This window comes from Chiloscyllium plagiosum, chromosome 11 (genome assembly GCF_004010195.1).
Source record: "Chiloscyllium plagiosum isolate BGI_BamShark_2017 chromosome 11, ASM401019v2, whole genome shotgun sequence".
In the NCBI taxonomy this organism is placed as follows: Eukaryota; Metazoa; Chordata; class Chondrichthyes; order Orectolobiformes; family Hemiscylliidae; genus Chiloscyllium; species Chiloscyllium plagiosum.
The window spans coordinates 28,990,519-29,018,349 of record NC_057720.1 but is presented as its reverse complement, the minus strand read 5'-3'; the positions used below and the strand labels follow the sequence as shown (position 1 = coordinate 29,018,349).

Below are 27,831 nucleotides of genomic sequence, written 5' to 3'. Positions count from 1 at the left end.
TCCTGAAGAAGGGCTTATGCCCGAAACGTCGATTCTCCTGTTCCCTGGATGCTGCCTGACCTGCTGCGCTTTTCCAGCAACACATTTTCAACTCTGATCTCCAGCATCTGCAATCCTCACTTTCTCCTCATAGATTACAAGGCCTAGTGAAATGACCGTTGCTGCACTGCCTCCCCAGTCCAACTCTGCTTGATTATGTAATGGATTTCTAATTGCTCTGTCAATACATTCTTGTTAGTAGATGCTGTCATTTTCCAAATGACAGATATTAAACTAATTAGGCTGTAGTTGCCTGTTTTCACTGACAGTTTTCCAATCCTTTGGAACTTTTTCAGAATCTAAGGATTCTTGGAAGACTTTGACCAATGCATCCACAATCTCTGCAGTTAAACACAAGGATGCAACCCATCAGGTCAAGGGAACCTAATGGCTTTTAGCCCCATTAGTTTCCTTAGTACTTTTTTTCCTTTAGTGATAATTAGTGTTAACTTGCTCCCTGCCTTTAGCCCCCTGATCATCTAGTATTTTTGGAATGCTGTTAGTGTCCTCTCCTGTGAAGACTGATGTAATTGTTAGTTCAACTCCTCTGCCATTTCCTGTCTACCCATTACTATTTCTCCAATCTCGCTCTCAAAGACAATCACAGAATGCTGGAGAAACTCAGCAGGTCTGGCAGCATCTGTGGAAAGAATTGGAGTTAACGTTTGGAGTCTGATATCATTCTTTTTCAGACCCATTCTCCCAGTGCCCAAGTTCATTGTTGCCTTTCTCTTCCTTTTCATATATTTGAAGATGCTCTTAATGTCTGTTTTTATGTCACTTGCTAGTTTGCCCTGTTGATTTTCTCCCTCTTTAATCCTCTTTTGTTGAATTTTAAAACTTTCCCAATCCTCTGAAATACGATTCTTTGCTACATTATTTTCTCTTTCAATTTGGTACTGTCTTCAACTTCCTTGGTTCTTCCTCATGGCTTTGTCTGTTGTTTTGTATTTTAATGTGAAATCAAATTAAGTCTCATGCATATTCAAAAATGGACCCTGCAAATATTGAAAGTGCATAGAGCCTCTGAAAAAAGGCTCCAGGTTTCTGAAAAATATCAAATTTCAAAGGACTGAAACTTAGCCGCAACATAACCTCTGCTATCCCACTCACCTGCATCAGGGCCCTTTCTTTTTTTAATTTGCCATAAAAATGCAGGACATCAGCATTAGCATGCACCACTCTCCTGTCAAAGTCCATCACTCGAAGACCTTCCAAGCTTCGAGCACGAGAGAGTGCCACATATGCCTGCCCGCTTTCAAACACACGTGCCAGAGAGATCTCCACACAGTCTAATGACATGCCCTAAGCCAGAGAAGGTAAACAAAAGAAATGAATAAAATAAATATAAAATCACAATTATTCCAGAAACACATACATACATTTGAACTAGTAACATTTCCAGTTTTGTTAAAAAAAGTTAAATTTGGAGTAATGTTGAATGAACCATTGGCTCCCCATCTACCTGCTTCACTCTAATGCACACACTCAAGATCTACTCGCTTCATTCTTGCAGTAGTTATTTCAGATTTCCAAGTTTTATTTTACATCTGCATAATGAAGCATACCCATTCATCTGCACTTGTGGGAAGCCAACTAAAGGAACACGTGCATAATTGTTTCCACCCCTTTTGCCATCCCGTAATTCCCTCTGGGTATTGGAAGTGGGGCATGAGAATAGTAGTGCTTAGAGTGTCCGTCAAGTGCAATCTGTTCCAGTAACTGACTCCTCCAACAAAAGATCACAGAGCTCAAAGTCATCTCTTAATTAATCTTTATACAAAAGCCACAAACTTTGCTGACAAAGCTGAAAAGTTCTACCTCCAAGAATCTGTGCCCAGGAGGCCTAATGAAAGGGCTTTGAAGCCACAGATTGAAGACACCAGCTGTCAGAAATGTTTGTTTCAGACCTTGTGCATTTAATTATGGAAAATATGGTGAGTTAATCCTTGGAGAACTAAAAAGGAAATTCGGTACCAAATCAAAACTAAGCAGAAATTTGAGAAACTGGCATATGACTGATATTATTTGCCCACGAGGTCAGGCAACTCTGGATTAGTTCTGAAGAGTTGCATTGGACTCAAAGCATTAACTGTGTTTCTCTCTCCACAGAGAGAGTTTCTCCAGCAATTTCTGTTTTTATTCCAGACCAGCTCTTCTTGTGTCTCAAAATTGTACATATTTAACATGTATGTGAGTGTTAGCTGGATGGAAGTAGTACTTCATGGTTCTTGATACTGCTGCAATAGCTAAAAAGGGAAGAAAACCTGACATTTAAAAAAAACACAGCTTTGTATTTTTAAAAAAGTTTAAAGTGGAGATTATTTGAACATAAAGGTTTCCTGGACATTCCCTTTAAGGAAGTATCACAATCAATAATGCAGGTTAGTTGTCAAATGTATTAAAACCAAGCATTTGTCTGAATTAGTTACAAACATTTTCAAGTCTGTATTCTGCTTGGGTATATAAAATGGGGATGTGATTCCTTTTTATTAGAGGGGAAAGATTTCTATTTTGCACATTCAAGTTAGTTTAGCTGAAAGTATTTTACATCAAAATCTCTCAGTTTTCAGCATTCTGCTCTGGAGTCAGAAAATTATAGGTTCAAGACCCATTCCACACTGAAGTATGCTATGTTATCATTTGAATGCACTGTTGCAGGAATGGTGCACTGAATGGTGCAACACAAAAATGGTGATCCAATGGCAATATTCAAAAATATCAAAGATTTATTTTAGCTTTCTGACTAATTCCCCTTTCAACAAACACCACCTTTATACAAAATGTGATTGCATTTGTTTACAAAGCATGCCTCCACATTAAAGCAATTAATTATGAAGTGCTTGATGACATATTGGCGAGGGGCGGCACAGGGGCTCAGTGGTTAGCACTGCTGCCTCACAGCACCAGGACCCGGGTTCGATTCCCACCTTGGGTGACCGTCTGTGTGGAGTTTGTATATTCTCCCTATGGCTACGTGGGTTTCCTCCGGGTGCTCCGGTTTCCTCCCACAATCCAAAGATGTGCAGGTCAGGTGAATCTGTCATGCTAAATTGCTCATAGTGTTAGGTGCATTAGTCAGGGGTAAATATAGGGGAATGGGTTTGGGTGGGTTACTCTTTGGAGGGTCAGTGTGGACTTGTTGGGCCGAAGGGCCTGTTTCCATACTGTAGGGAATCTAATCTAATCTAATCTAATCCTATACAACTGTAGTGTTGCAAGACACAAAAAAACTTTGTAGTATCAGCTATCCAAAGAGCAATTTTCTTGTGTTTACAGATAACGACTTGCCTGTTAAATTTAAGTTTAATCTATGTTGAGTTTGGTTGATCATAATGGTAAATGTTGAGAAAGTAAAACTTATCCATCAACTATTTTCATGGGAAGGTTTAATTCTTTCATTTATGATCGTCTCTAGAATTACAGCAATACCTGACTCTTGTGAATGGAGATGGCCCAGGCTAACTTCAGAGGCAGCTGGTGTCTCGTCAAGTAGGATCCACCTAAAGCTTTAACCATCCAACGTTCTGGCCTTATCGTCTCCGTTACACCGCACAAAAATCTCACCTGGGGAAGTGCTAGGCAGATAAAAGAAAGATTTAATAACTCATAGCTTGTTTCTTGCTAAAGACATGTGTAACATCCAACCACTTTGTATATAACATAAGGCATTCACAATGAGTTGGAGTCAAAATCAATAATTTGTGGAGAAATATGTAGGCCCCCATCTCTGCAGAGAGTGAGTAGGTATTGAGAATCCTGGACATGAAGTCCAGAACTACACCTTTTCTGGATTAAATATTTTCTACAGGCTTCCCACTCTGCGGCCAGCCAAAGGACAGACTGGATGTCCATCTATTGAAAAAGGGTGTAGGACCAGCTATAGTTGGGGATCAGGGAGGAGAGAGAGCTCACAGTCAATAAGATGTCTCAGCTCATGGAACTGCAGGCAGATAAGAATGTTTGGCTGGGAGGAAATATGAAAAACCATTCCTGCACCTTTTGACCCACAGGCAATGTTGTAAATGCATTTATTCATGGAACTGGGTCCTTTTGGCCTCCATTTAACTTGCTGAGTTTCTCTAAGGCTTAGGTTTAGGCAGCTATTCCATTTCAGTTAAATCAAGATGTGTACAGAACGAAGTACTTCAGGATGATGTTTAAATTTTTAATATTAGCCCCCATTGAGCCACTGTAAGATTACCTCCTTAATTACTCCCAACAAACTCAAAAACATCCCATTCAGTGCCAAACATTATTCTACTCTCTTCCCTGATCATTGGATACAACTATTGAAATCCATTCCGAGTGGTCATCCCACAATCTCCTCTCTGTAAGCTGGAGGTCATTCACAATTGCCGTTACCTGTGTCTCAATTCACAGCATAACCCATTCACCTCTCATTCTTGCGATCACTGACAATATATGGGCTCTGATTTTCATTTTAAAATTTTCACCCTTGTTTTCAAATCACACTGGGACCCCTCCCAATCTCTGTACCACCTATGGCCTTTTAAGATATCTACGTCATTCCAATTCTGGCCTCTTGAGCATTCACAATTTTAATTGCTCCACCGTTGATAGATGTACCTTCAGCTGCTTTGGTTCAAAGCTCAGGAATCTCTTCTACACCTCCCTAACTCTCTGCCACACTTTAAAATACACTTAAAACCCCTCATTTAACCAAGGTTTTGACCTGACTCAATGTCTCCCATTGTGGCTTGGTGTCATACTTGGTTTTAAAAGCTTCCGGGAAGTGCTTTGGGGCATATTATTATGTTATAGACATATATAAATATTCATTTTTGTTGTGATTGTAGTCATAATGTCGGAGATGTACTTTTTCTTTCCTCCATTATTATTTGCACTTGTTTATAACTTCCTTAATGCTGAAAAGTTAACTTTCCTCATCCCTCAAATTGCTGAAACAATGGCCAGAATTTTACAGATTCTCATCAGTACCAATGTGGGCCTGAAACCTTTCTGCGTAAACTGAATCCGCAGAAAGGCTTTTACCCAATCAGGAGGCTGGCAACATTACTCAGAAGTGGTCAGGGTAAAGTTGCAGTTAAAAAGAGAGGGGGTTTGAGGTGCATTCAGAGAGCTGAACCAAATTTAAAAAAAAGAAAAAAAATGCTGGGGCCAGTTGGGCAGGTCAGGCTGATCAGAGAGCAACGAGGTAGCAACACTGGAGCCTGGCAGGGCTGGGGGAGTGGGCAGCATTGGTGTCGGAGGCCTCTCTATGGGGCACACAGCTCCCCGGGATGAAGGAACATGAAACCAGGAAGCTGCTGGGGGTTCCCAAATAGCAGGGAGTCAACTGATGCCAATAGGGAGATAAATAAGGCTGTTGACGTGGCTACTTTTACCTTTTGATACACAAGGAAGGCATTGAGCTTCCCTCCCAATATGTCCCATTGCCACTTAACTTTTAACTTTATTTCTTTGTGTTACCACTTGTCTCTAAGTTTTTTTACCTGGATACCTTTGTACCTAAGGTGTCATTGTGTGTGGCAACATTGTACACTTTTCACTGTAATCCTGTACTTGAATACACAAGACAATAAAGCTTCAGTCAACTAAATTAAATCAATTATCAGTGAGTTACCCATTATTGCTTGTTGATGACCTTATTAGCTGTACATCTCATCTCATTAATGCACTATTACCTGCTGCGATCAAGCTGCATGGATAATTCTTGACAAGGAAATCAGAATGGGTAGCTGGTGACCTTCAGCTCACTGCTGGCATTGAAGCAGCATCTCAGAGTATTTCTCTCTAACATTTCCTGCTGCTGCATTGACATCAGAGTTTGTGTATGGCAGCAATTTTTGGAACTGGAAGTCAGTGCATCCACACGCCACCCATTTGGTGTGCAAGCTTACTGCTTCAGCATACAGGTTTCTGATACTCTCAGCAGGGATTTTCATCCACCTATCAATGGATTACATGGATTGGCATTGCATTAAGCCAGACACTGCAAGGAAGATTGGTGGCAGTGAACTGCCTCAAACAAAGTCTTATTCAGTAACATTAACTCTCAGCACTGGCAATGCAGTGATTTATTTTAAAATATAACTTTCAAATCAACCTGTTCAGAGATGTTGTTATGCACATCTGGAACAGTTGGGAATTGAACCCAGGTCCCCTGGATCAAAGGTAGGGAAATACTATACCTCTGCACCACAAGAGCCCATTAGCCAGGCACTGCATTAAGCTGGACATCTCAACAATTTAAATTTGTTCACAATGTTGTTAACCCTACCTGAAATATCAATAATTATAGATGCTTGTGATATCCATTTATAAAGCTTTTGCTGGTTAATATGTAACTGTATGTTTGTCCTCCGATCAGCCCTGTCTTAGATGATCTCAATCTCATTTCACTTCTGCTTGTCCCCTCACCATAAAAATGACCACAATACCTATTATTCTGTTTCGCTAGATGGAATTCTGTAAACGTTAAAAATATATTTTTTCCCCATAATTCCTCCTGTTAAAATAATTACCCACAATCATTCACTTTGTAACTCAGCTTTGATAGTTGGTACATAAGCACTTACATTGGTTTCCAGGTTCAAAGCCGATGACAACACCTCGAGCACCATTTACCATTCCCCTGTCAATGTCCAGGTTTCTAGTCAGCATCACCTACAGAATAGAAAAAGCTGACATACAAAGTGGTATGGAAATTTGTGCCCCTATATATGAAATAACCTTTAGCTACTGGTTTATCCAGAACTTTCCCTCTGGTTATCATCAAGCAACATAGTCTAGGAGTGGCTCAGTGGTTAGCACTGCTTCCTCACTGCACCAGGGACTTGGGTTCGATTCCACCCTTGGGCGACTGTCTGTATGGAGTTTGCACATTCTCCCCATGTCTGCGTGGGTTTCCTCCAGGTGCTCCGGTTTCCACTCTCAGTCTAAAGATGTGCACTTTAGATGGATTGAGCATGTTAAATTGCCCATAGTGTCCACGGATGTGTTGGACTAAGTAAATTAGCCATGAGAAATGCAGGGTTATGGGGTGGAGCTGGGTGAGATACTCTTCAGAGGTCAGTGCAGACTCAATGAGCTGAATGGCCTGCTTCCACACTGTAGGGATTCTATGATTCTAGCATTGTTTTGATATCAGGATATTGAATGCATCGAAATATAAATAATGGGGTCAAAAAAAGAGGAAATAAACAGTTACTGGATTTCCAAAAGACATTTGAATTGTAAGGAATGTAATAGATCATTGAGTAAAATGGAAAGCAGCAGCATGGTTACAAAAAGTGACTGAGGGATAGGAAATAGAGAACAAGAATTTGTTATATTCCTTGTGTTTCAGGAGTCTCTCTCCTACCGGAAGGATGTTGTGAAACCTGAAAGGGTTCAGAAAAGACTGACAAGGATGTTGCCAGGGTTAGAGGATTTGAGTTGTAGGGAGAGGCTGAATAGGCTCTCTGGTTTTCCCTGGAACGTCGGAGGCTGAGGGGTGACTTTATAGAGGTTTATAAAATCATGAGGGATATGGATAGGGTAAATAGACAACGTCTTTTCCCTGGACTGGGAGAGTCCACAACTCGAGGGCACAGGTTTAGGGTGAGAGGGAACAGATAAAAAGAGACCTAGAGGATGATGCGTGTATGGAATGCACTGTCAGAGGAAGTAGTGGAGGCTGGTAAATTACAACATTTAAAAGGCATCTGGATGGGTAAATGAATAGGAATGGTTTAGAAGGAGATGGGCCAAATGCTGGTAAATGGGACTAGATTTGGTTGGGGTATCTGGTTGGCATGTTTGAGTTGGATGGAAGGGCCTGTTTCCATGCTGTGCATCTCTATGACTCTGACTCTGAATAAGAGGTAGCAAGAATATTATTCCTGTCTGAAACTAGTGCAAAATAAAAACTAGTAATGTTTTGATATTAATACTAACCTGAGCCCCTTTCTTCAGCTGCAGTGTCTGACCAACAGGACATTGGGTATTTAATGTTTGTACAAACATGGGATCACTGTCAATAGCTTGATATGTGTGCAACTCCCCTGTAAACATAATAAAAACGATTAGTTAAGCACCACATAGAACTCAGTTGCCCATCTCTTCCCCTGTAGCAGAAGGGTTACATAATGATGCTAAATAGCCTTAAAATATTACATTTATTGTAGACAAAAATTAGTTTATTATGGCTCATCCAAATGATGAATTAGAGCTTAAAGGAAATGGAATACAGCCAGATTGTAGCACAGAGCTTTATGACACATATTTCGCAGTGATTTTTCCACACAATGAGATTTTGAGTTGAATTTTCAGATAGGTGAACAAAAGTCAAGAGAATCAAAGGGCTTTTGTAATACTGAGTTTGGAGCTAAATGACAATGATTTGGATACAATTTAAATTCAGGTGTTGAATGCTGCTTTATTGCAAAAAGAAATAGAATTCTCTTATAAGTCCTCCTTCACTTGCTTTCTCCACTTCCCGTCCCCAACCCCAATCCCAAACCCTCCAAAAAGATTACCTTGTTTTTCTGAAGAACATTTTAGCCTGAATAATATCTAACTTTTCAATTTTTTTAAACACAACAAAGCAATATGTTTTCACAACTGCAACTCCATTTGGCTATTATCGATCCTTGTATTAACTCCATATACCCTGGAAGTGTGTCATGCTCACAATTCTCTCATTTTCTGCATTAAATACATTGTGAAGAATCAGGCAATAAAGGGAGAAGCTACAGAGCTAAACCTCCTCAAACTACACCAACTTAAAATGGGCAGCCTTGGCATCATAAAATCAGCAATGTAAATTGGAAAAGAACTGAACTGTGCAGTGGCTAGACACTGCATTATCACCTCTCAAACCAACATTCTATTACAGCATAGACTGAACGCTGAAGTCTTTCTAGTCAGCTGCTTACAAGAATCCTAAAATTCAATCCATGTTTAAAAAGACATTTTACTATTTGTTGTCAATTTATGTACAATAGCAACACAAATCCTTGATGGGAAGTGTCACACAAACACAAAGAGGTGGCATGGTGCCTCAGTGGCTGGTACTGCTGTCCCACAGTGCCAGGGACGTGGGTTCAATTCCACATTCTTCCTGTGTCTGCATGGGTTTCCTCTGGGTGCTCGGATTTCCTCCCATTGTCCAAAGCTGTGCAGGTTAGATGGATTGGCCTTGCTAAACTGTCCATTGTGTCGGAGGATATGCAGGCTAGATGGGTCACCCATTGGAAATAAAAGATCACAGGGATAGGATGGGATGCTCTTCAGAAGATCAGTGTGGAATCGAGGGGCTAAATGATCTGCTTCCACTCTGTAGTGATTCTATAAAGCCTGTGCCCAGTAACCTTACTGGGCAGATTCCTACTGATTTCAGCACACACCCGGTTACTGTTTCCATGAACATGGGTCACTTTACCCCCAAATGATGGGAGTTTTGTTTGGTTCACCATGTTATTCGCAATGTTATTCCTTTCTTTATAGATTTAGGCAAAGTATTTGCAAAGTATTTTGCCATGATAATAAATGCGTTCAGTCTTCGGGACAGCAGTGTGATTTTTGTTTTCAAAAGTCTCTTTTATACATTATAAACACAAGTTTGTTTCACAAGCTTCCAGGCATAGCAAGAGTGTTGAGGGAAAGCAGATCACCAGCCGATCAATACGAAGATTAACGCCTCAGTCATTTAATATCTTTGGTCATCTTTCCTATCAAAGACCTTCATTATTCAAAATCCATTACATCTAATTTTATCCAGTTCTGGGAGAAAGGCCGCCAACCTGAAACATAAACTCTATTTCTATTACAATAGATGAGCCGATTTTCACATTTTCTGTTTTTATTGTGTACAAAGTTTCAACTCTCTCTGGTGCTTAACACAGTTACTGAGTGCTCATCAGTCATGTTCCACTTCAGTTTCCAGTCCAGTAAAGCTTCTTCATTCTGGTTTTCAAATCCTACTATGGTCTCACCCTACCCCACCTCTGACTTCCTCCAGTCTGAAACATCTGCAAACAAACAGTTATGGGACATCCTGTTTTAATGCTTGCGTACCAATGGCCATGGGTTCAGTTGCCTCAGTCTTAAGCTTATGAATGTGCTGCTTAAGTAACTCCACCTCTGTCTCATACTTCGCTTTTTAGAGCCAAGTTTAAACTTCGCTTTGACCAACCTTTTGGTCATCTATCCTAATGCCTTCTTCAGGGAATCGGTGATACATTTTATTTGCTAATGCTCCTGTGAAGAATCTTGCTGTGTGTGATCACTTAGCGCTGCCTACACATGCTGTCACCACTTTGACAATGTGTCTGAAAATTACTTGATTGGACTCATCAGCTCCCTCTTACTCTTCATCATAGTTTCCTGCACTCTCTCAAAATGTTAAATTTTAAAATGAAAACAATCCATTCAGTCTGCCCTAACTCATCTCCTAATAGTCATTATGTTTTAGGACTTGGTAGCATTTCAAAGGACCATTTTCATAATTATTGAATAGTGAATAACGTGTACAGAGGTATGAGGATAGAAATTAAAATGAACAGCAAAAGGTGCTGACAAATGATGACAAAAGACTTCGCTCGAGACAAGTGAAAACATCAGGACTGCAAAATATTTTAATACTTCCATTCTGCCACCATTCAATACTATCATTAGAAATATCACAAGACTTTAGATTCTAACTTTAAAAAAATTCTAAACTTTAATAAAAAGCAAAGTACTGCAGATACTGGAGATTGGAAATAAAAAAAAACAAAGTGCTGGAGAAACTGGAGTATCTATGGAAAGAGAAACAGAATGAATACTTTGAGTCCAATATGACTCTTCCTCAGAATTTCTCTTCATTTTTATTTAACTGTCACAGTAAGCGTGTCCAATTTTGTACTGTAGGTTAACACAATCTCCTTTCACCAATGGGAGCTGCATTCAAGTCCAGGCCAATAAAGGTGAAGTAACTAAATTGATGGAGTTGGAACTCCTACTGAAAGTGGGTCTACAACAGAAAGCTCCCATGAATTTATACTAAATTTGTTCTTTTGTCATTAGGTGACAGAGATTAAAACAAATGAAAGAAACTTTACCCTGTGTTTAACTTATGTTATGCCAGATCTGTGACTGTTTGATACTGATAAAAACATTTTAACTATGACCTAGCATAGAGATTCCTCGCTTGGCCTGAAAAAAAACAAAACAGAAAGCTGCATGATGTACATTGCTGAATTTCATCATATGGACATACAAACAAGGAATGAGAGTAAGCCACTCAGCTCGCTCCACCCACCATTTGACAAGATCACAGCTGATCTGATTTTGATCTCAACTCTACCATTCTGTCTATCCCTGAATTTTGTAACCTCTTTGGTAATCAAGAATCCAATCAACCTTGGCCTTAAAAATATTTAAAGATTCTGCATCCACTGCCTTTTGAGAAAGGTAATTCAAAACATTAATAACCCTCTGAAGAAATCCACTTCAGTTTTCAATGGATTAACATCCTTCCATAAACACAGTGACCAGTACTGTACACAGTCTGGAGTAAAATGTCCTATATTACCTTACACTTGCATTCATTTCTCCTTGCATTTAAATATAAAATTCTATTAGTTTTTCTAAGTACTTGCTGTACCGAAATATTAACTTCTGTGATTCACTAGGACATCCAGTTCACTGTGCATCTCAGAACTCTGCTATCTCCCACTGCTTAGTTAATAAATTTCTTATCCTTTCTGCCAAAACAGACAATTTCACACTTTAGGAGATGACTGTTACCTGACAGTAAGATTTTATTGCCTGCTGGATCAGATTTATACTGTAACTATTTTAATCTGTCCATAGCTACTCACAAGCAGTTGCAATATTAAGTTCAGTCTCTGCATTGTCCATTCAGCAACAAGCAGCTTCACCAGCAGAACATCAAAGCACTTCTTATTTGCACTCTGAAGTAAACTAAACACAACTATAAAATGATCAGGACCTACTGTAGAGCTGACTGAATCATTCAGCGTGACTCAAATACAAACTGGATGGTCCATTATTATATCACCATTATAACCAAATTGTATAGCGTTTCTAATATCTTCCAGTCCTGATGACGTTCACAGGTTACAAACGTTAACTCTGTTCATCTCCACAGTTACTGCCATAACCTGCTGTGTATTTCTCAGCAACTTCGGTCTTTTATTTCGGATTTCCAGCATCAAGAGTTTTCTGTTTTCACTCAGTCCTAAAAGTTTGTTTATTAAACAGTTGTTATAGAATTAGAAATAATGCTGAAAGGTTAAAAACATGAAATCAGATAATCTGGTTAGAAAAAGACCCATGTGGAGTTTGCAATAAAGTAAGTGCTGACTAAGTCAGTCAGTAGTACAACACAGGCTTTACTTTGATTAGTCTCAGAGCCCAACACAATCTTCATCCATTACCCGGTAATTGCTGGAGCCTGTGCTCATTAGTCAATTTCACATCATCCTTGTGTGTGCAAAGCCGCGTTGCTAAGATTCCATCTCGATCAATTTTTTGGTTGGCTGTGTTGATCAACTGGACTGCAACTTCTTCTGGACACCTAGTTTCAGGGGAGATTTTTAATTTTTTTTTTTAAAAAAAAAGGACAGCCATAAGTCATTTCTGAATGTAGAATATTGGAATAGTTAGATCTCTGTCACTGATGCTGCTTCCAGAGTAATGTTCAATAGTAACCAATCTAGGAACTATTGGTCCCTTTAAATTATCTGGCTTATATGATTGTACAAAAACAAAATTAAAAAAGAACATAACAAAATTGAATAGGCATAACAAGTAAAAATTCCAGGAACTACTGAGTCTGAATTACATAAGAAATGGTGAAGCTCATATAGGCCAAATAATGCAGCTAGTTATCAGTAAGCTAAATCAATGATTCATTGATTGCTACAGCACAAATATTGGCTACTTTGCTCATCAAGTCCACACCATGTCTTTTCTATATATAAAACATTGATGTAGATTGTTCCTCACATTTAATACACTGCAGAACAAGACTCCACAGACAGAATGAGATAATGTCAATAGTGGTAACAGTGAATAAGGAGGATTAAGTATTGACTGGGAAACAGGGCAAGTTTTTCTATTATACTTTGAATAGTGCCATGGAATCCAAGGCCTTGAAAATATGTCTTATTTGAATGTTACATTTTATTCCTGTGCACTGATGTGCAATTAACCAGTCTGGATTATGCACTCATGTCTCTGGAATAGACCTTGGATCCATAAACTTTGACTCGGAGGAGAGACAGCGCTATATTCTGAGCTAAGGCTGCTACTCTTCATTAAAGAAACAGTGGATATAATTTATCCTACTACACTGCTCCCAAAAGAAAAATACATACAGAAATAATATCATCCATTTTCGACAAACGGAATGGGAGAATGGGTCAGTGAAGGAATCTCCATCAAAATTGCAAGTATCTAAATCAATATAAAACATTTATCAGATACTTAAGGACTAACACAAAATAAATCTTAGAAATGGCAGAAAGCTATTAGACCCAATTTCTGAATAATCAATTGCGTTACAAAAACCCTTAATCCCTTTCTTTTCTCTATCTCTCCAGAAGCACATTTGATTGTCTCTTAAGTTTGTTAATGTTGTCTGCCTCAGTGGCTATATCTATTGTGCTTTGGACAGATTTTCCTTTGTTAAATATAGCAAGTTCATCCATCTGGATGGAATATCGGATTTCTCCACACACACACACAAACTTCAATAACTACAGCCACAAAATGCATCATCGAAAATGGATCATACAAAATTATTTTATGCAAGATATTTGATGCTCTAAATGCTATGTAATGTAATACTTACTTCCCAAGACGAATAGACTGCAATATTGCAATGAACTTTTTATCAGTTTGCCTTCGGACCTCTGTTAGTTCCAGGTTCACCTGGATACATTTCTGCCAACTCTTAGCCTTAAATAAAGTAAAATTGCATTTACATTACTAAACAATTAAGCAAAAGCTCCCAAAATCCAATGAATGAAAGAGAACAAAGTATCACTTTCTGCAGATAGTTCCCCACCTACGAAACAAATACACAGAAGTGAGCACAATTATGTATTCTCAGTTTATGTTTTCTTCCTTGTTGCACATTTCCTGCCTCTCATGTTACATCTTCCACACACCATCAATTCTCTCCACCGTTTTCCTCTGTTGGTTCTATTAATGAAATGGAGGACAATGAAAAATTTGATAATTTGCAGCTCTAAAACACAGCTTATGAATTATGTTACAATTTCATCCAGGTTTTTCAATATCCTGTGGTGCCTGGGGAGAGTGAATAAAGACAGACTGTTCCATTGCAGAGGAATAAAGAATCAGAGGAACGCTGATTTACAGTGATTAGCAAAAGAACCAGAGAGAGGATGATCATGGATAGCAATAGTGGGCAGGGATATGGGGAAAACAGCAGGAGATTGGCATTAGGTCATAATAACATTTCTGTCATGATTGACCGAATGGCCTCCCTTTGTGCCATAAGAATTCTGATTCCAAACATTAGGAAAATAGCCAAGCAAAATACCATCATTATGAACCTGCAAGTCCCTCCAACACACTGATGGCGGGTGATAAGGGTGGGAGAGGTCCCTGACCAAGAATGTGATGCAAAGGCAGTCAGAGCCTCTAGCATCACTATTCATAGTTCTAGACAAAAATACCAATTAGCAACAGAAGTAGGCCAGTTTATCCCTCAGGCATATTCTGCTATTTGATTAGATTATGGCTCAATGCTACTTATCTGTATACTTCAACACCTTTTAACTCCCTTGTCATTGAAGAATCCCTCTAGTTAACCTTAAAAATATTTAATGAACCTGCTCCACTGCTCTTTGGGGAAGTGAATTCCACAGACTAAATCCACAAATTTAGAAAAAAAATTCTCTTCATCTAAATAGGACACCCCTTATTTTTACAACAGTGTTTCTTAATTCTCATACATAGTGAGGAATATCCTCTTAGCATTCATCCTATCAAGTCCACTCAAGATCTTGTATTTTCCAATAAGATCACCTCTTATTTTTCTGAACTGCAATAGATACAGGCCCAACCTGTCCTCACAAGATAACTCCTTCATCACAGGAATGTAACAACACACATGTAAACAGTGTATGGGGGTTACCACAGCACCTTAAGACTGCCCGAGAGACCCTGAACACCATCACAATCTATAACTTTTTCTCCCTCACATGGCTACTGAAACTTTAAAACACAAAACACAATCAAATTTCAACAAAAGTCTTCTGAATGCTGTCAAGTATTCCTTTTATGCACTGATGTCACATCAGTTATAGATGTCAAACATCGCTGATCATTTTGACCCTTTGACATGCTCAAGAATAGTTACAGCTGTAATTCTCAATGTCAGATATAAGATCACTTTGCATTGTGTTCACAAGGCTGTAGGGCATGAGCTTTGTAAGGAAACTCATTCACAGCTCTTGCAGCTTTATCTGTTTTGTGTCAGAAGTAGGCATCTAACAGTTGCCCAAATCTAACCATTTTCATCGTGCTGAGCATCAGTTGGGAAATAAGGTTTTTTTTCGCAAATCATGTAAACTCTTTTTGTTATAATGAAAGGCTTTATATTAGTCAACTTGTTACCTGGAAACAAAGTTTGTATTTTTCTTTATTTCGGGACACAGGAGGAAGCTGTAGAAAATCTCCACAAACTATCAGCTGGATTCCACCAAATGGCTCATCTCTTTCACGAACAATCCTGCAATGGTGAAACATAATAATTGCTCACGATACCCAACAATTACAAAAGGAGTACACTCATTAACCCAATCATTTTACACAGTGATTTTCATAGCCTTATTCCGTAGAGTTGTAATTGTATGTTCGTTAAAATGATCAACAAACTCCTTGTCAGTGTTTCTGAAGTCAAGATCATGATGCATAAGCCATGTTTTGTACTGCTGTTGTCCACAAATAAACTGTAGCTGCAAGTAAGTTCTCCTCGGGGAGAAAGAATCTTGTGGAGATTCAAACAAAAGCCAATAATATGGTCAGTGGTAACAAGCAACCTCTGAAAACCAAAATGGCGCATACCTATTAAAACCACTCCATTTCTGTTCAGTACATCAACTTCCATCTTTAACATAGAAAAGGTCCCATTACATTTCATAGAGAAACAAAAAACCTGACAACAAGCCAAAGAGCAAACATAATGGTACAGCATCAGAGAAAGTTTGGTGAAAATGATAGGGTTTGAATGACAGCATTTAAATGAGGATAACTATGCAAGAAGCAGAAGGGAGGAAGTTTCACAGCATATAGCCTAGGTGGCTGAAGGCACAACCACCAATTATGAAAGGAGGAAGGGGCACTCATGTCATAGAGTCATAGAGTTGTAGAGCACAGAAAGAGACCTTTTGGTCCAACTGGTCCATGCCAACGAATCATCCTAAATTAATCTAGTCTCATTTGCCAGCATTTGGCCCATATCCCACTAAACCCTTCCCATTCATGTACCTAAATGTTGTAATTGTACCAGCCTCCACCATCAAATAGACAGTTCAATGAAGGGAAAACCAAATGAATGGATAAAAATTTTAAATTGGCTCCCAGTCTTTCAGTGTGTGTCATGTATGTTACCAAGGACAGAAAATATAGGTGAGGTGGTCCTGGGTTAAGTGTACAGTTTAAGGGCAGAAGTTTACAAAGTATAAAGGGATAAAAGACAAACTGAAGATCAATTGAGTAACCAAGACTAGGAGGTAGAAAAAGACATTGATTGGAGTTTAACAACAGATGGACAATGGCAAGGGTGGAAGTAACCGGTAATAGAGGTGGAAACAAACAGCCTTTGTGATATATTGTATGAGATTAATGCCAAGGTTATGAACAATTCAATTCAGTCAAGACAGATAGATAATTAAATTAACAGCAAGGATACAGAGATTGTGACAAGAGCAGAAGACAATGGCTTCAGAGTTCCAATTGTGATTTGTCTAAGTCAAGTCGTCTGACTGTACAGAGACAGTGAGGAAATGGAGGAACATATGGTGGAGTACAGCTAAATACTGTTAGTGTTCAGGTGGAAGTGAACACTGTGTCTTTGGATATGCCAAAGTGTACCATTTTAGGATGCTCATCTAAACATAGCTAAATATCATCTCCTTTGTGATACATTGACAGAAAACAAACTGGGAAACCATAAGCATTTTCAGCTTGTTAACAATGTTATACTTTCAGAACCCACTACAGTATTAACAGATTCATGAGTACAGGGTTATCAGAAAAAAACAACATTTAGGGAATGGTAATTGGAAACAAATTGCACATTTAATAAGATGCATGCGGTGATAAATATCAGAAAGATAGCAAAATGTACAATCTGGAACATTACTAACATATGTCCAATGAACATATAAATGAGATGTCTTGCGCTATTATACACAGTAAGGAAGGTGGTCACAATTGACAGTGTGTGATGCCTAATACAACTGTGAACAGCATGTTGTCTTAGTTGGTGCAGGAACAGTACTACAATATATGATCGTATTAAAAGGACATAAATAAAAGCGACTTTGTTTTTAAGGTTGGAAAAACGAAGAAACTAGATTTTACAGTGGTCTTGCAGCTCATGTGACATACCTGGCCACTGCTTCAAGCTTGTCAAAGAATTCTCCTTCTACCATGGAGATTTCATCTATGATAAGGTGTCTGCAGTTTTGCCAGTGTTTTTTAATCCCAGGTCTCTGAGCAAGTTCTACACATTGGTGTAAGGGAGCTTTTCCTGAACCAATTCCTGATGACAAAATAAATATAAAATTTTAACCCATTTTAGGGAGAGAATAAATCTAAATCTATGCATTTTTGTCCTTTAACTGTTTCAAAAATCAAACTCTTAGAGCATTCATTCTTGTATGGCAGTGTTTCAATCATTTGCAACTTGCAATTATTTCTTGTAGAAAATATTATTTGGCAAGGTAGTAACAGTAAGAAGTTAAAACTGAAAATGCTGGAAATATTCAGCAGATCAGGCCAAATCTCTACAGAAAGCAACAGTCCATTTGTAAATGACCATTTGTAATTGAGCTTTGATAGTGAGGAAATTCCCTTTGATATTTCTCCATGCCTATTACATTGAAGATTTTTCCACATCGCAAGCTCAAAATAACACAGCTCTTTATGACCTTTTGTCTGCTTACTTGATGGACTAATAAAATGTCATAATGAGCTAGAATTAGGAAGTTTGTTATTTTGCTGTTCTTCCATTACAAATAAAAGTTATACTTTTCTCAACCTGCTCCTAAAAAGCTTGTCTCCATAAAAATGACTAGCTCAAAGCATTATTTGTAACCAATAATCAACGTAAAATCAAATGCACAACCAGCTAGATCCACAGAACCAGAAAATCAAGAGCTGTGAATGACATTCTCTACTCAAACAGTGCCACTGATAAACTGGTTTAATAACACAGTAATTTCTACAACTGTGCAAAGAGACAAGATATATAATCAACAAATAGAAGCAGGTTGTGCAGTGTGAATTTGAGAGATTTATTGGTGTGCATATTTAACCCAGTTTCCTTAATCAGCCATTACCTAAATTATAGCTTAGAAAAAAACAAATGTTCCCTTTTAACCCCTTCTGCAATCCTTTATTTTCCTCAGACGGTCTTGATGTAATTAGTCCAACCATTTGTGGAGTGGAATGAGGTGCTTAACAATGTCGACAATAACAATAGATACCCAGGGGAGTTGATTTTATTAACTTAGGAGAAGCCATAAACATTACATTTCATCTTTGAATTCTATCTTGAGTTTCAAATCATTATGATGAAACCATCAAAGCTTTCTTTCAAGCGAAATGTGGGTGATATTTGAGGCAATGGGAAGAGAACCATATATGTGTTGGAATGTTCCAGTACAGGCTAGTGCAGACTTAATGGGATGAATAGTCTCATTCAATGTTCAGAATCTCTGGAGTTCAAGAGAAATCTATATAGTAGCTGGTCATTTGAAATAATTCAAAAGCATTTCATAATTGGTTTGATGGGATTAGGGGATAACAGCTTGTTGAGAAGTAAGGTTATGTCTCGCACTCTACTGTGTGCATTTATTTGTGAAGTGCAATTTGATTTGGACTCATGGGGGTAGTTATAGAGTCATATAGTATGGAAACAAAACCTTCTGTCCAACTTGTCCTTGTCGAACAGACATCCCAATCTGACCTAGTTCCAACTGCTAGCAATTGGCCCACATTCCTCTAAACCCTTCCAATTTATATACCTATCCAGATGCCTTTTAAATGTTGCAATCGTACCCGTCTCTCTCACTTCCTCTGGCAGCTCATTCCATGCACGCACCATCCTCTGCTTGACAACATTGCCCCTCAGGGACTTTTTCAATCTTTGCCTCTCACTTAAACTGCGCCCTCTAGTTTTGGACTCCCCCACCCTCTCAGCTCTTCACATTCCTAGTTATGGACAGCTTACTACAGAGAAATGTACTATAGCATACAATTGACCTGCAAATGCATGGAGAGTTGTTCCTCCAATGTGACAGGCAGCCACTCCAGTACTCGCTGTTGCATAAGTACTTTTTGGTGGCAATGCTCCCACAATTCTCTTCAGTAAAAATGATTTTCCAGTTCCTTGAAATAAAGTCAGAAAGAGAGTGAGTGGTTGGGAATGTACACATATTACAGAAATATCAGTGTCAGTAAGAGGTCATTTTTACATCTTCAACCTTATGATAAACAGCATTGCTTTGAAATAACAATGTCCATTAGATTCAGTCACAGGAATTACCCTGATTGAGATTTCTGTTCCTCATGCTAGCATAAACAACACATGCCCATTTCACTCTATATAATGCTTGCAATAGAAGGTTTTGCTTGGAACGTGGAATGATAGAATGCTGATTTACCTACTGTTAGTTTTGCTGAAATTCCTCAAAAGCTTGCAGAGGTAGAATGACAATATTGTAAACCACCATTTAATACAGGCATAAGTTTACAAAATTAATGAACAATAAGCTTCTTTAACCTGGTATAAAATTCAAGAGGAAAAATTGGGAAAAGAGGGGAAAAAAAGTTTCTTATTAGATTGGATTACTTACAGTGTGGAAACAGGCCCTTCGGCCCAACAAGTCCACACTGACCCTCCGAAGAGCAATCCAGAGACCCATTCCCCTACATTTACCCCTTCACCTAATGCTACAGGCATTTTAGCATGGCCAATTCATCTAACCTGCACATCTTTGGACTGTGGGAGGAAACTGGAGCACCCGGAGGAAACCCATGCAGACATGGGAGAATGTGCAAACTCATGTGCAAACTCCACACAGACAGTTGCCCGAGGTGGGGAATTGAACCCAGGTCTCTGCGCTGTGAGACAGCTGTGCTAACCACTGTGCACCATGCCGCCCTAAATTTCTTTAGGAATTGTAAATCACACTAGAAGACAGTAGGGATTGGCTATGCTGGATTGGTGTCATTTCCAGGATATTCTGATCTGTCTCGATTTGCCCCTTACATGGACTCAGAGATCCAAGCAAACATTTTGGTTTGTCATTGTACAATAATTTGAATCACCTTGCACTTAATGTTTTATGTGTTGAGCTTGTACTGTATTTTTGAAATAGGAAATGTCCCTACAATCTTCCTCCTGAAGCATAATGAATATCACCAAATTACCAGCACTTCCAGTGAAGAAGACGTTCTTTCCTTTCAGGATCATGCTAAGGATTTGTGACTGTTCCTTTGTGAGCTTCTGTCCACTTGGCATTGACAACGTGGGCTTTTTAACAGACTTTAGCTCGGTGACCTGCAGAAGGACAATGCACAAACATTAAAAAAAACTTTAAATTTTCCAAATCATGCCAAATTCACTCTCACTCCCTCCACCTTCTTCATTACTCACTTTACAATAGATGGTCCAGGAGTAGGAACTTTGTGTTTTTTTTTAAAAAAAGAAGAGGAATGCAGTGGGTTTAGGCAGGTGGGAGGTGAAAGTAATAAATGAAAAGAAATCAGAATCCTGACCTCAGCCACCTCCAATCCAGCCTCTTCTGACTTTAACTGAGGCCAGAACATGGGTGAACATTCTCATCTCCAGACCCTGAATGCTAATAAAGAGATGAGCATTCTCATCTGAGCCAAAGTCAAACCCAGGATCCAAAGATTATCAGATAGGGTAGCAGTATTCACAAACTTCACACAACAACAAAGACAAAAGTTTGTAGCCTCAAGTTATATTTTGTTTTTTAGAATCCCTAGTGTTGAAGCAGACCATTCAGCCATGGAGTCCATACTGCCCCTCCAAAGAGCATCCAAAAAGACATGACCCACTCTCATTAATATCTTTACATACAGATGAGGAAGGACACCACTTCAACTGGGACAACACATCCATCCTAGGACAAGCCAAACAGAGACATGCACAAGTATTCCTAGAAGCATGGCATTCCAACCAGAACTCTATCAACAAACACATCGACGTGGATCCCATTTACCACCCCCTGAGAGAAAGAACAGCAAATAATATCACCACAACAAATGACATCACCAACCCGAGTAAAGTTAAACACAAATAGAAAGCAGGTTACTAACACCAGTGCTTCACTGACGGCTCATTGATGATGTTACATAGTATGGTGATGAAACTTCTGAAAACGAATTGTCCAGCCCAGCGAGCAAACTTACATCCAAAAAGCATCCTACCCAGACCCACCCCATCCCTGCAATACCATGGCTAACCCACCTAGCCTGCACATCCCTGGACACTATGGGCAATTTAGCATGACCAATCCACCTAACTTGCACATCTCTGGACTGTGGGAGGAAATCAGAGTACCTGGAGGAAAGCCACGCAGACACAGGGAGAGTGTGCAAACTCCACACAGATCACTCAAGGGTGGAATTAAACCTGGGTCCCTGGCACTGTGAGACTTTAGTGTTAACCACTGAGCCACCGTGCTGCCCATTTCTTTGCTATACAAGGGCTGCTCAGCCTTCTTTCCTTTATACACAGGATTACATAATAAATACTTCAGTCGAACCTTATGAAACTGTTCACACAGAGTTCATTTGCCAAGAATTAAGGAAAAATGATGCTTGCAAGCCCCAGTCAATACCGTCTGATTCACAGTTGTAAGGAGGCCAGATGCAAAAGGCAAGTAGGGAAGACCATCCCATAAGTTTTCCTCACTGAAAGAAGCATCTTTTTTTCTGGTTGGTGCCTTTCTTGACCTTCATGCCAGTACCTCTGGAACTACGCCAGGCATATATAGTCCATGTAAAAAATTTAATTTAAACTTTGGATTCTGGAAATCTGAAATAAAAACAGAAAGTGCTAGGGGAACTCACCAAGTCTGCTGGCATTTGGGTAGAGAGAAACAGAGTTAACGTCTCGAGTTCAATAGGATTTCAGAAGTAGCTCCTAACTCTGTGTGCGTCATCAAGTTAAAAATTACACAACACCAGGTTCTAGTCCAACAGGTTTATTTGGAAGTACTAGCTTTTGGAGCGCTGCTCCTTCATCATGTAGCTAATGGAGCAGGACCATAAGACACAGAATTTATAGCTCAAGATCATTGTATCATGCAACTGATACCATATATTGAACAAATCTAGATTGCTATTAAGTCTTTCATCTTTTAGAATAGGTTGCAAATTTTGATTCATTAATATGTAAATCCCAGAACTTCTTTCAAGTCAAATTGCTGAGATAACTTAAGGTTTTATAAAGGAGCAGTGCTCCGAAAGCTTGTACTTCCATATAAACCTGTTGGGTAATAACCTGGGGTTGTGTGATTTTTAAACTTTGTCCAACGCAATCCAACACCAGCTCATCCACAATCTGGTATATCAAACCTACCTTGTCACATCATTATTGAAAACCACATTGAGACCAACATTAAATAAAGCATCTTGGGAACAGATTACATACCAGACAGTTTTCTGATGAGATACTCCGGGGTCGTTTTATGTTTCTGCTTGGCCCAATGTTGTTTATTCGATTCTTCAGCCCCTTGGTTGAAATTGGTGTTTGCACAGTTCTGTGTGATTTAAGCCCATTAGCCCTTTCCACGTCCTGTACTTGTACTGGACTGATTGTATCAAATGTCCTTGGGAGTGTGGACAGCAGCCGGGTTCGCTCACTGACTGGTTTGCTGGCCTTCTTATCTGCAGCATATTTTATGGAAAGAGTTTTAAAGAGTACTTTAAGGTTATCTGGTGGACAGTTCGAAACTAGGATCTGAATATTATCAGGAATCAGTTTGATGGAACTCTTTCCATCCCGAATAAACTGCGTGAAAAGTTGGATTTCACGTAGGACAAAGCTTTGAGACAGCTTGCCATCGTGTACCCGGAGAAGGATGTCACGGAATTCATTGCGCCCGAGGGTGACAATGGCATTGCGAATTGTTTTGCGCTTGGTCGCCTGGCCAGCTGGGTTGAGGTATTCAATTGTAATGTTGCACTGGACCTCAGCTCCTGAAGAGGCAGACAGCATTCTCCTCCTACAAGTAAAAACAAGTGGTGTAGAATTTTAGAGTTTGACTGGTTACAGGATGTATTATTGTATCACATGTTGGCAGCTTAAAGGATTTCTAACTAATTTTCATAAAAAGGTGTTGAGGTGCCTGTGTTGGCCTGGGATGGACGAAGTTAAAATTCACACAACACTAGGTTATAGTCAAACAGGTTTGTTTGAACGTGCAAGCTTTCGGAGCGCTGCTCCTTCATCAGGTAGCTAGTGGAGTAGGATCATAGGATGCAGAATTTACAGCAAAAGATCATAGATTCATACATTGATGCAATATATTGAACAAACCTAAATTGTTGTTAAGTCTTTCATAATTGATTGCAGGTTTTGGTTGATTAATATGTAAGTCCCAGAATTTATTTCAAGTCACATTCCAGAGATAAAATAGAAGGTTTTATAAAACCTTAAGCTATCTCGGGAATGTGACTTGAAAGAAGTTCTATAATTTATATATTAACGAATTGAAACCTGCAACTCATTCTAAAAGATGAAAGGCTTAACAGCAATCTAGGTTTGTTTAACATATCACATCAATGTATGATACTGTAATCTTTTCCTATAAATTCTGTGTCCTATGATCCTACTCTACTAGCTACCTGACAAAGGAGCAGAGGTACAAAAGCTTGTACTTTCAAATAAACCTATCAGACTATAACCTGGTGTTAAAAACAAGGACTGCAGATGCTGGAAACCAGGGTCTAGATTAGAGTGTTGCTGGAAAAGCACAGCAGGTCAGGCAGCATCAGAGGAGCAGGAAAATTGACGTTTCGGGAAAAAGTCCTTCATCTAGAACCTGGTGTTGTGTGATTCTTAATTTCATAAAAGGTGGAAAAGATAGCAAAATTACACCAAACAATGAAAAAAAAAATTCAGACAGAATTCTATTTTACAGATGCTTGGCAGAGGCACAGACTGGATTGTGCAGAGAGTTAATGTCTTCCATCTATATAGAGAAATACACTTGACTTGCAATCATGTTTCGAAGCCAATCTTTGGTTTGATTTGATTTATTATTCACATGTACCAAGATACAGTGAAAAGTATTATTTTGCATACTAACGAGACAAATCATACCTTATATAAGTACATCAGGTAATAGAACAGAAGATTTCAACCAAAATCCTGCACAATATTATACAGGTACCTGTCATAGTTATGGGATGTCTCAAGGCACTTTACACCTAATCAAGTCCTTTTTAAGTGTATTCAGTGATGAAATCAGTGAGAGTGAGAGATGAGAATGGTTGACTCCGACAAAGAGGAATGTGAGAATGGCCAAATAATGTTTTTTGTGATGTTGGTGAGGGGGCAAGATTGATCACATCTTAGAAATAAAGTTGGTTCTGTGATAACGTGCATTTCTTCAATGTGAATTGTCTATAACACAATTGAAGAATTGAGGCTATTATTTATAGAATGCAAACTTTCCTTACCTGTATTGGCTATAACCCGATTTTGATTCCATTGATTTAAATGGTGCTGCAATTTTCTTAAAACGTGGGATTGCATGGGAACACAACTTTTGCTTTATATCAGAACAGTCTGTAGTACCATTGGATCATTCATATCCACTCCTGGAGGCAGGTAATGCCTCAAAAATGAAAGTTGCTACAGTGCTGGGCAGAGCGCTCATTACAGAGAAGTGACAGATGGTGAGTTTATCCTGGGGGTCACCAGGCAAAGCCTTTGCTTTCGCCACTCAGCTTTGCAAACAAGGATCCAGCCAACTGAACTGCTGATTGCCCATTACATTTCAGTCTACTCATTGCAGTCAACAGTAGTGACATTCAATTAAATTTCAATTGACACTCAAGAATCAATTTTGCCTGAGTAAAAACTGCAAATGAAAACCAACCTTTTAATGTAGTACAAAAGTTAGAATTCCATTAAAATAAATGGACAAGTTTATATTTGGAATGTGAACCCTTCATCTGAAGGCTCTTGCTCTAAAGAAAGTTGGTACCAAAATTCAAACCTGTGTGTTCTCACCACTGACTGGCCTCTTGTGCATTTCCTGCTTCTTTCAGAAGTAATTTATCATTTTTTTCTGAGAGTTTCTTGGCCAGTGCGCGGGGTTTTTAGGAATTGACAACAGGCAAGGACAGAACATAAAAAGTGCAGGAGCAAACAAGGACCATTACTTAAATATTTCCTCCAAGCTTTCATTTACTGGTGCTAATTATTTCTGGCATCTACAGTAAACCATACCTAGAAGCTGCATTTCAAGAAAGTACGATACCGTAATTTCCTTCATAAGACCAGACATTTGTTACAAATTAGAATCGCCAGCTTTCCCTCATATTCCAGCAATTTGGGAAGATATGACGTGCACATGTTCTGATAAGTAATTATATCTACTTCAAATCATATTTCCATTATCTGTAGATGCTGAGATTCAGAACTGGCTTTTTGTTTCCTAAGAAAGTTTAAAAGCATTGAACAACAATAAAAAATCTTGATGAAAAAAACAGAACATAGTGGAAATACTTAGGTAGCATCTGTGCTAAAGTAAATTAAGCTAATTTTGTAAAGTCCTTGACCTTTTGTCAGAATAGGCAAAAGTCAGAGATGTTACATGTTTTAGGTTACATGTGGAGCAAATATGGGTTGTGAGAGGGTGAATACTTAGATATGCAATTGCAATGCTAAGGCATACAGGGCAATTGCTGAAAAATGAGAGGAGAACAGTTAGATACTTGTTTTTGACTGGCATGAACATGAGGGGCCAAGGGGCCTTTTTCTGTAGATCTCAATGACTCTGGGGCAGAAGGCAGTAATGATTATGGCAAAAGGAATTATGATAAGTAAAGGAGATAGAGCAACCCTGGTATATCCAACGGCCATGGTCAAACTAGTAAATGCAGCATAACTGCAGAGTGTGAAACTAGGGGTTAGCTTAGTGAAACTGATCTTAAGGAATAATCTCTCAGTAAAGTCTAATGTTGCTTACATTTAGCAAAAATGTGCAGGTTAGGTGAATTGGCCATGCTAAATTGCCTGTAGTGTTGGATGAAGGGTAAATATAGGGGAATGGGTCTGGGTGGGTTGCCCTTCGGCGGGTTGGTGTGGACTTGTTAGGCCGAAGGGCCTGTTTCCACACTGTAAGTAATCTAATTTAACTTAAAAATTGCCAATAAAAGAAGCAAGTTACTATATAGAAGAAGTGTTCAGTAGTTTCCAGACTTGACGGATAAAAGAAATGCTCAGAGAAGCTGTAGCTATTAGGTTTGCTAACAAGCTAACTACTTAACACTTCTAACTGACAGCTTATCAAAAAAAGAATATAAATACAGGTAAAAGACTCTTCTGCTGCAGTGGTAGTGCCCCTTCCACTGGGCCAGGTTCAAGTCCCATCTGCTCCAGAGGAGCACATAACTCTGAACAGGTTGATTAAAAATATCTATAAATATAGGTTTCTCAGTGCCACCTGAGGATTGCTTGAGCTTCATAGAATATGAAAGCAGGAGTCAGGCAAAGAGAGGAACAACAACTTAACTAAATAAATGCATTCAAGTGTATAGTTAAGACTGCAGGTCAGTTGATATATTATGGCTGTAATTGTGGGTGCTCTCAGGTTCCACATAGAAATCCAGGTCAACCACATCTGTGAACATGAACCATGAGGAGGATGCAAAGACACTTCAAACAGTTTTAGGCTGAGTAGGCAAATGCATGGTTATCAATTTTGGTAGGAAAATATAAATACAGAGTATTTATTAAATAGTGAGAAAATGTTAATGAGCTACTGAGCATTAACTTGAAAGTACAGTAAACAATTAAAGCAGCCAAATGGTATGTTGCCCCTGTATTAGAAGAGGATTTGAGTATATGTGTAACAATATCTTACTGCAATTATGTAGAATCTTAATGAGACCACATTTTGTACAGCTTTGGTTTCCTTCCCAAAAGATGATATATTTGTGATGGAGGGAGTGCAATGAAGGCTCACTAAACTTTCTGAGCTGGAGGGATTATCCTATAGGGAAAGATTGAATGGACTGGACCTATATTCTCTGAATTTTTGAATTGAATTGAATTTATTGTCACGTGTACCAAGGCACAGAGAAAAGCTTTGTCTTGCAAGCAATATGGGCAGATCAGACTAAAATAGCATAGATCAGTAAATAATAGGCACAGTGGTTAGCACTGCTGCCTCACAGCGCCAGAGACCCGGGTTCAATTCCCGCCTCAGGCGACTGACTGTGTGGATTAGATTAGATTAGATTACTTACAGTGTGGAAACAGGCCCTTCGGCCCAACAAGTCCAC

The 27,831-nt window shown here is 39.0% G+C and overlaps 1 protein-coding gene across 1 annotated transcript in view; it reads right to left on the bottom strand.

Moving 5' to 3' along the window:
• The window catches only part of pif1 (PIF1 5'-to-3' DNA helicase homolog (S. cerevisiae)), a 37,932-nt gene that overhangs the window by 4,432 nt on the left and 5,669 nt on the right, over nucleotides 1-27,831 (bottom strand). The window contains exons 2-12 of the mRNA XM_043698967.1: nucleotides 22,964-23,537; nucleotides 20,710-20,839; nucleotides 19,540-19,665; nucleotides 17,662-17,815; nucleotides 15,664-15,778; nucleotides 13,868-13,974; nucleotides 12,450-12,589; nucleotides 7,963-8,069; nucleotides 6,603-6,690; nucleotides 3,472-3,617; nucleotides 1,153-1,344 (exon numbers count right to left, since the gene is read on the bottom strand). Of these exons, the coding sequence (XP_043554902.1) occupies nucleotides 1,153-1,344; nucleotides 3,472-3,617; nucleotides 6,603-6,690; nucleotides 7,963-8,069; nucleotides 12,450-12,589; nucleotides 13,868-13,974; nucleotides 15,664-15,778; nucleotides 17,662-17,815; nucleotides 19,540-19,665; nucleotides 20,710-20,839; nucleotides 22,964-23,530 (1,872 nt within the window). The 5' untranslated portion in view covers nucleotides 23,531-23,537. The remainder of the gene's footprint in view (nucleotides 1-1,152; nucleotides 1,345-3,471; nucleotides 3,618-6,602; nucleotides 6,691-7,962; nucleotides 8,070-12,449; nucleotides 12,590-13,867; nucleotides 13,975-15,663; nucleotides 15,779-17,661; nucleotides 17,816-19,539; nucleotides 19,666-20,709; nucleotides 20,840-22,963; nucleotides 23,538-27,831) is intronic.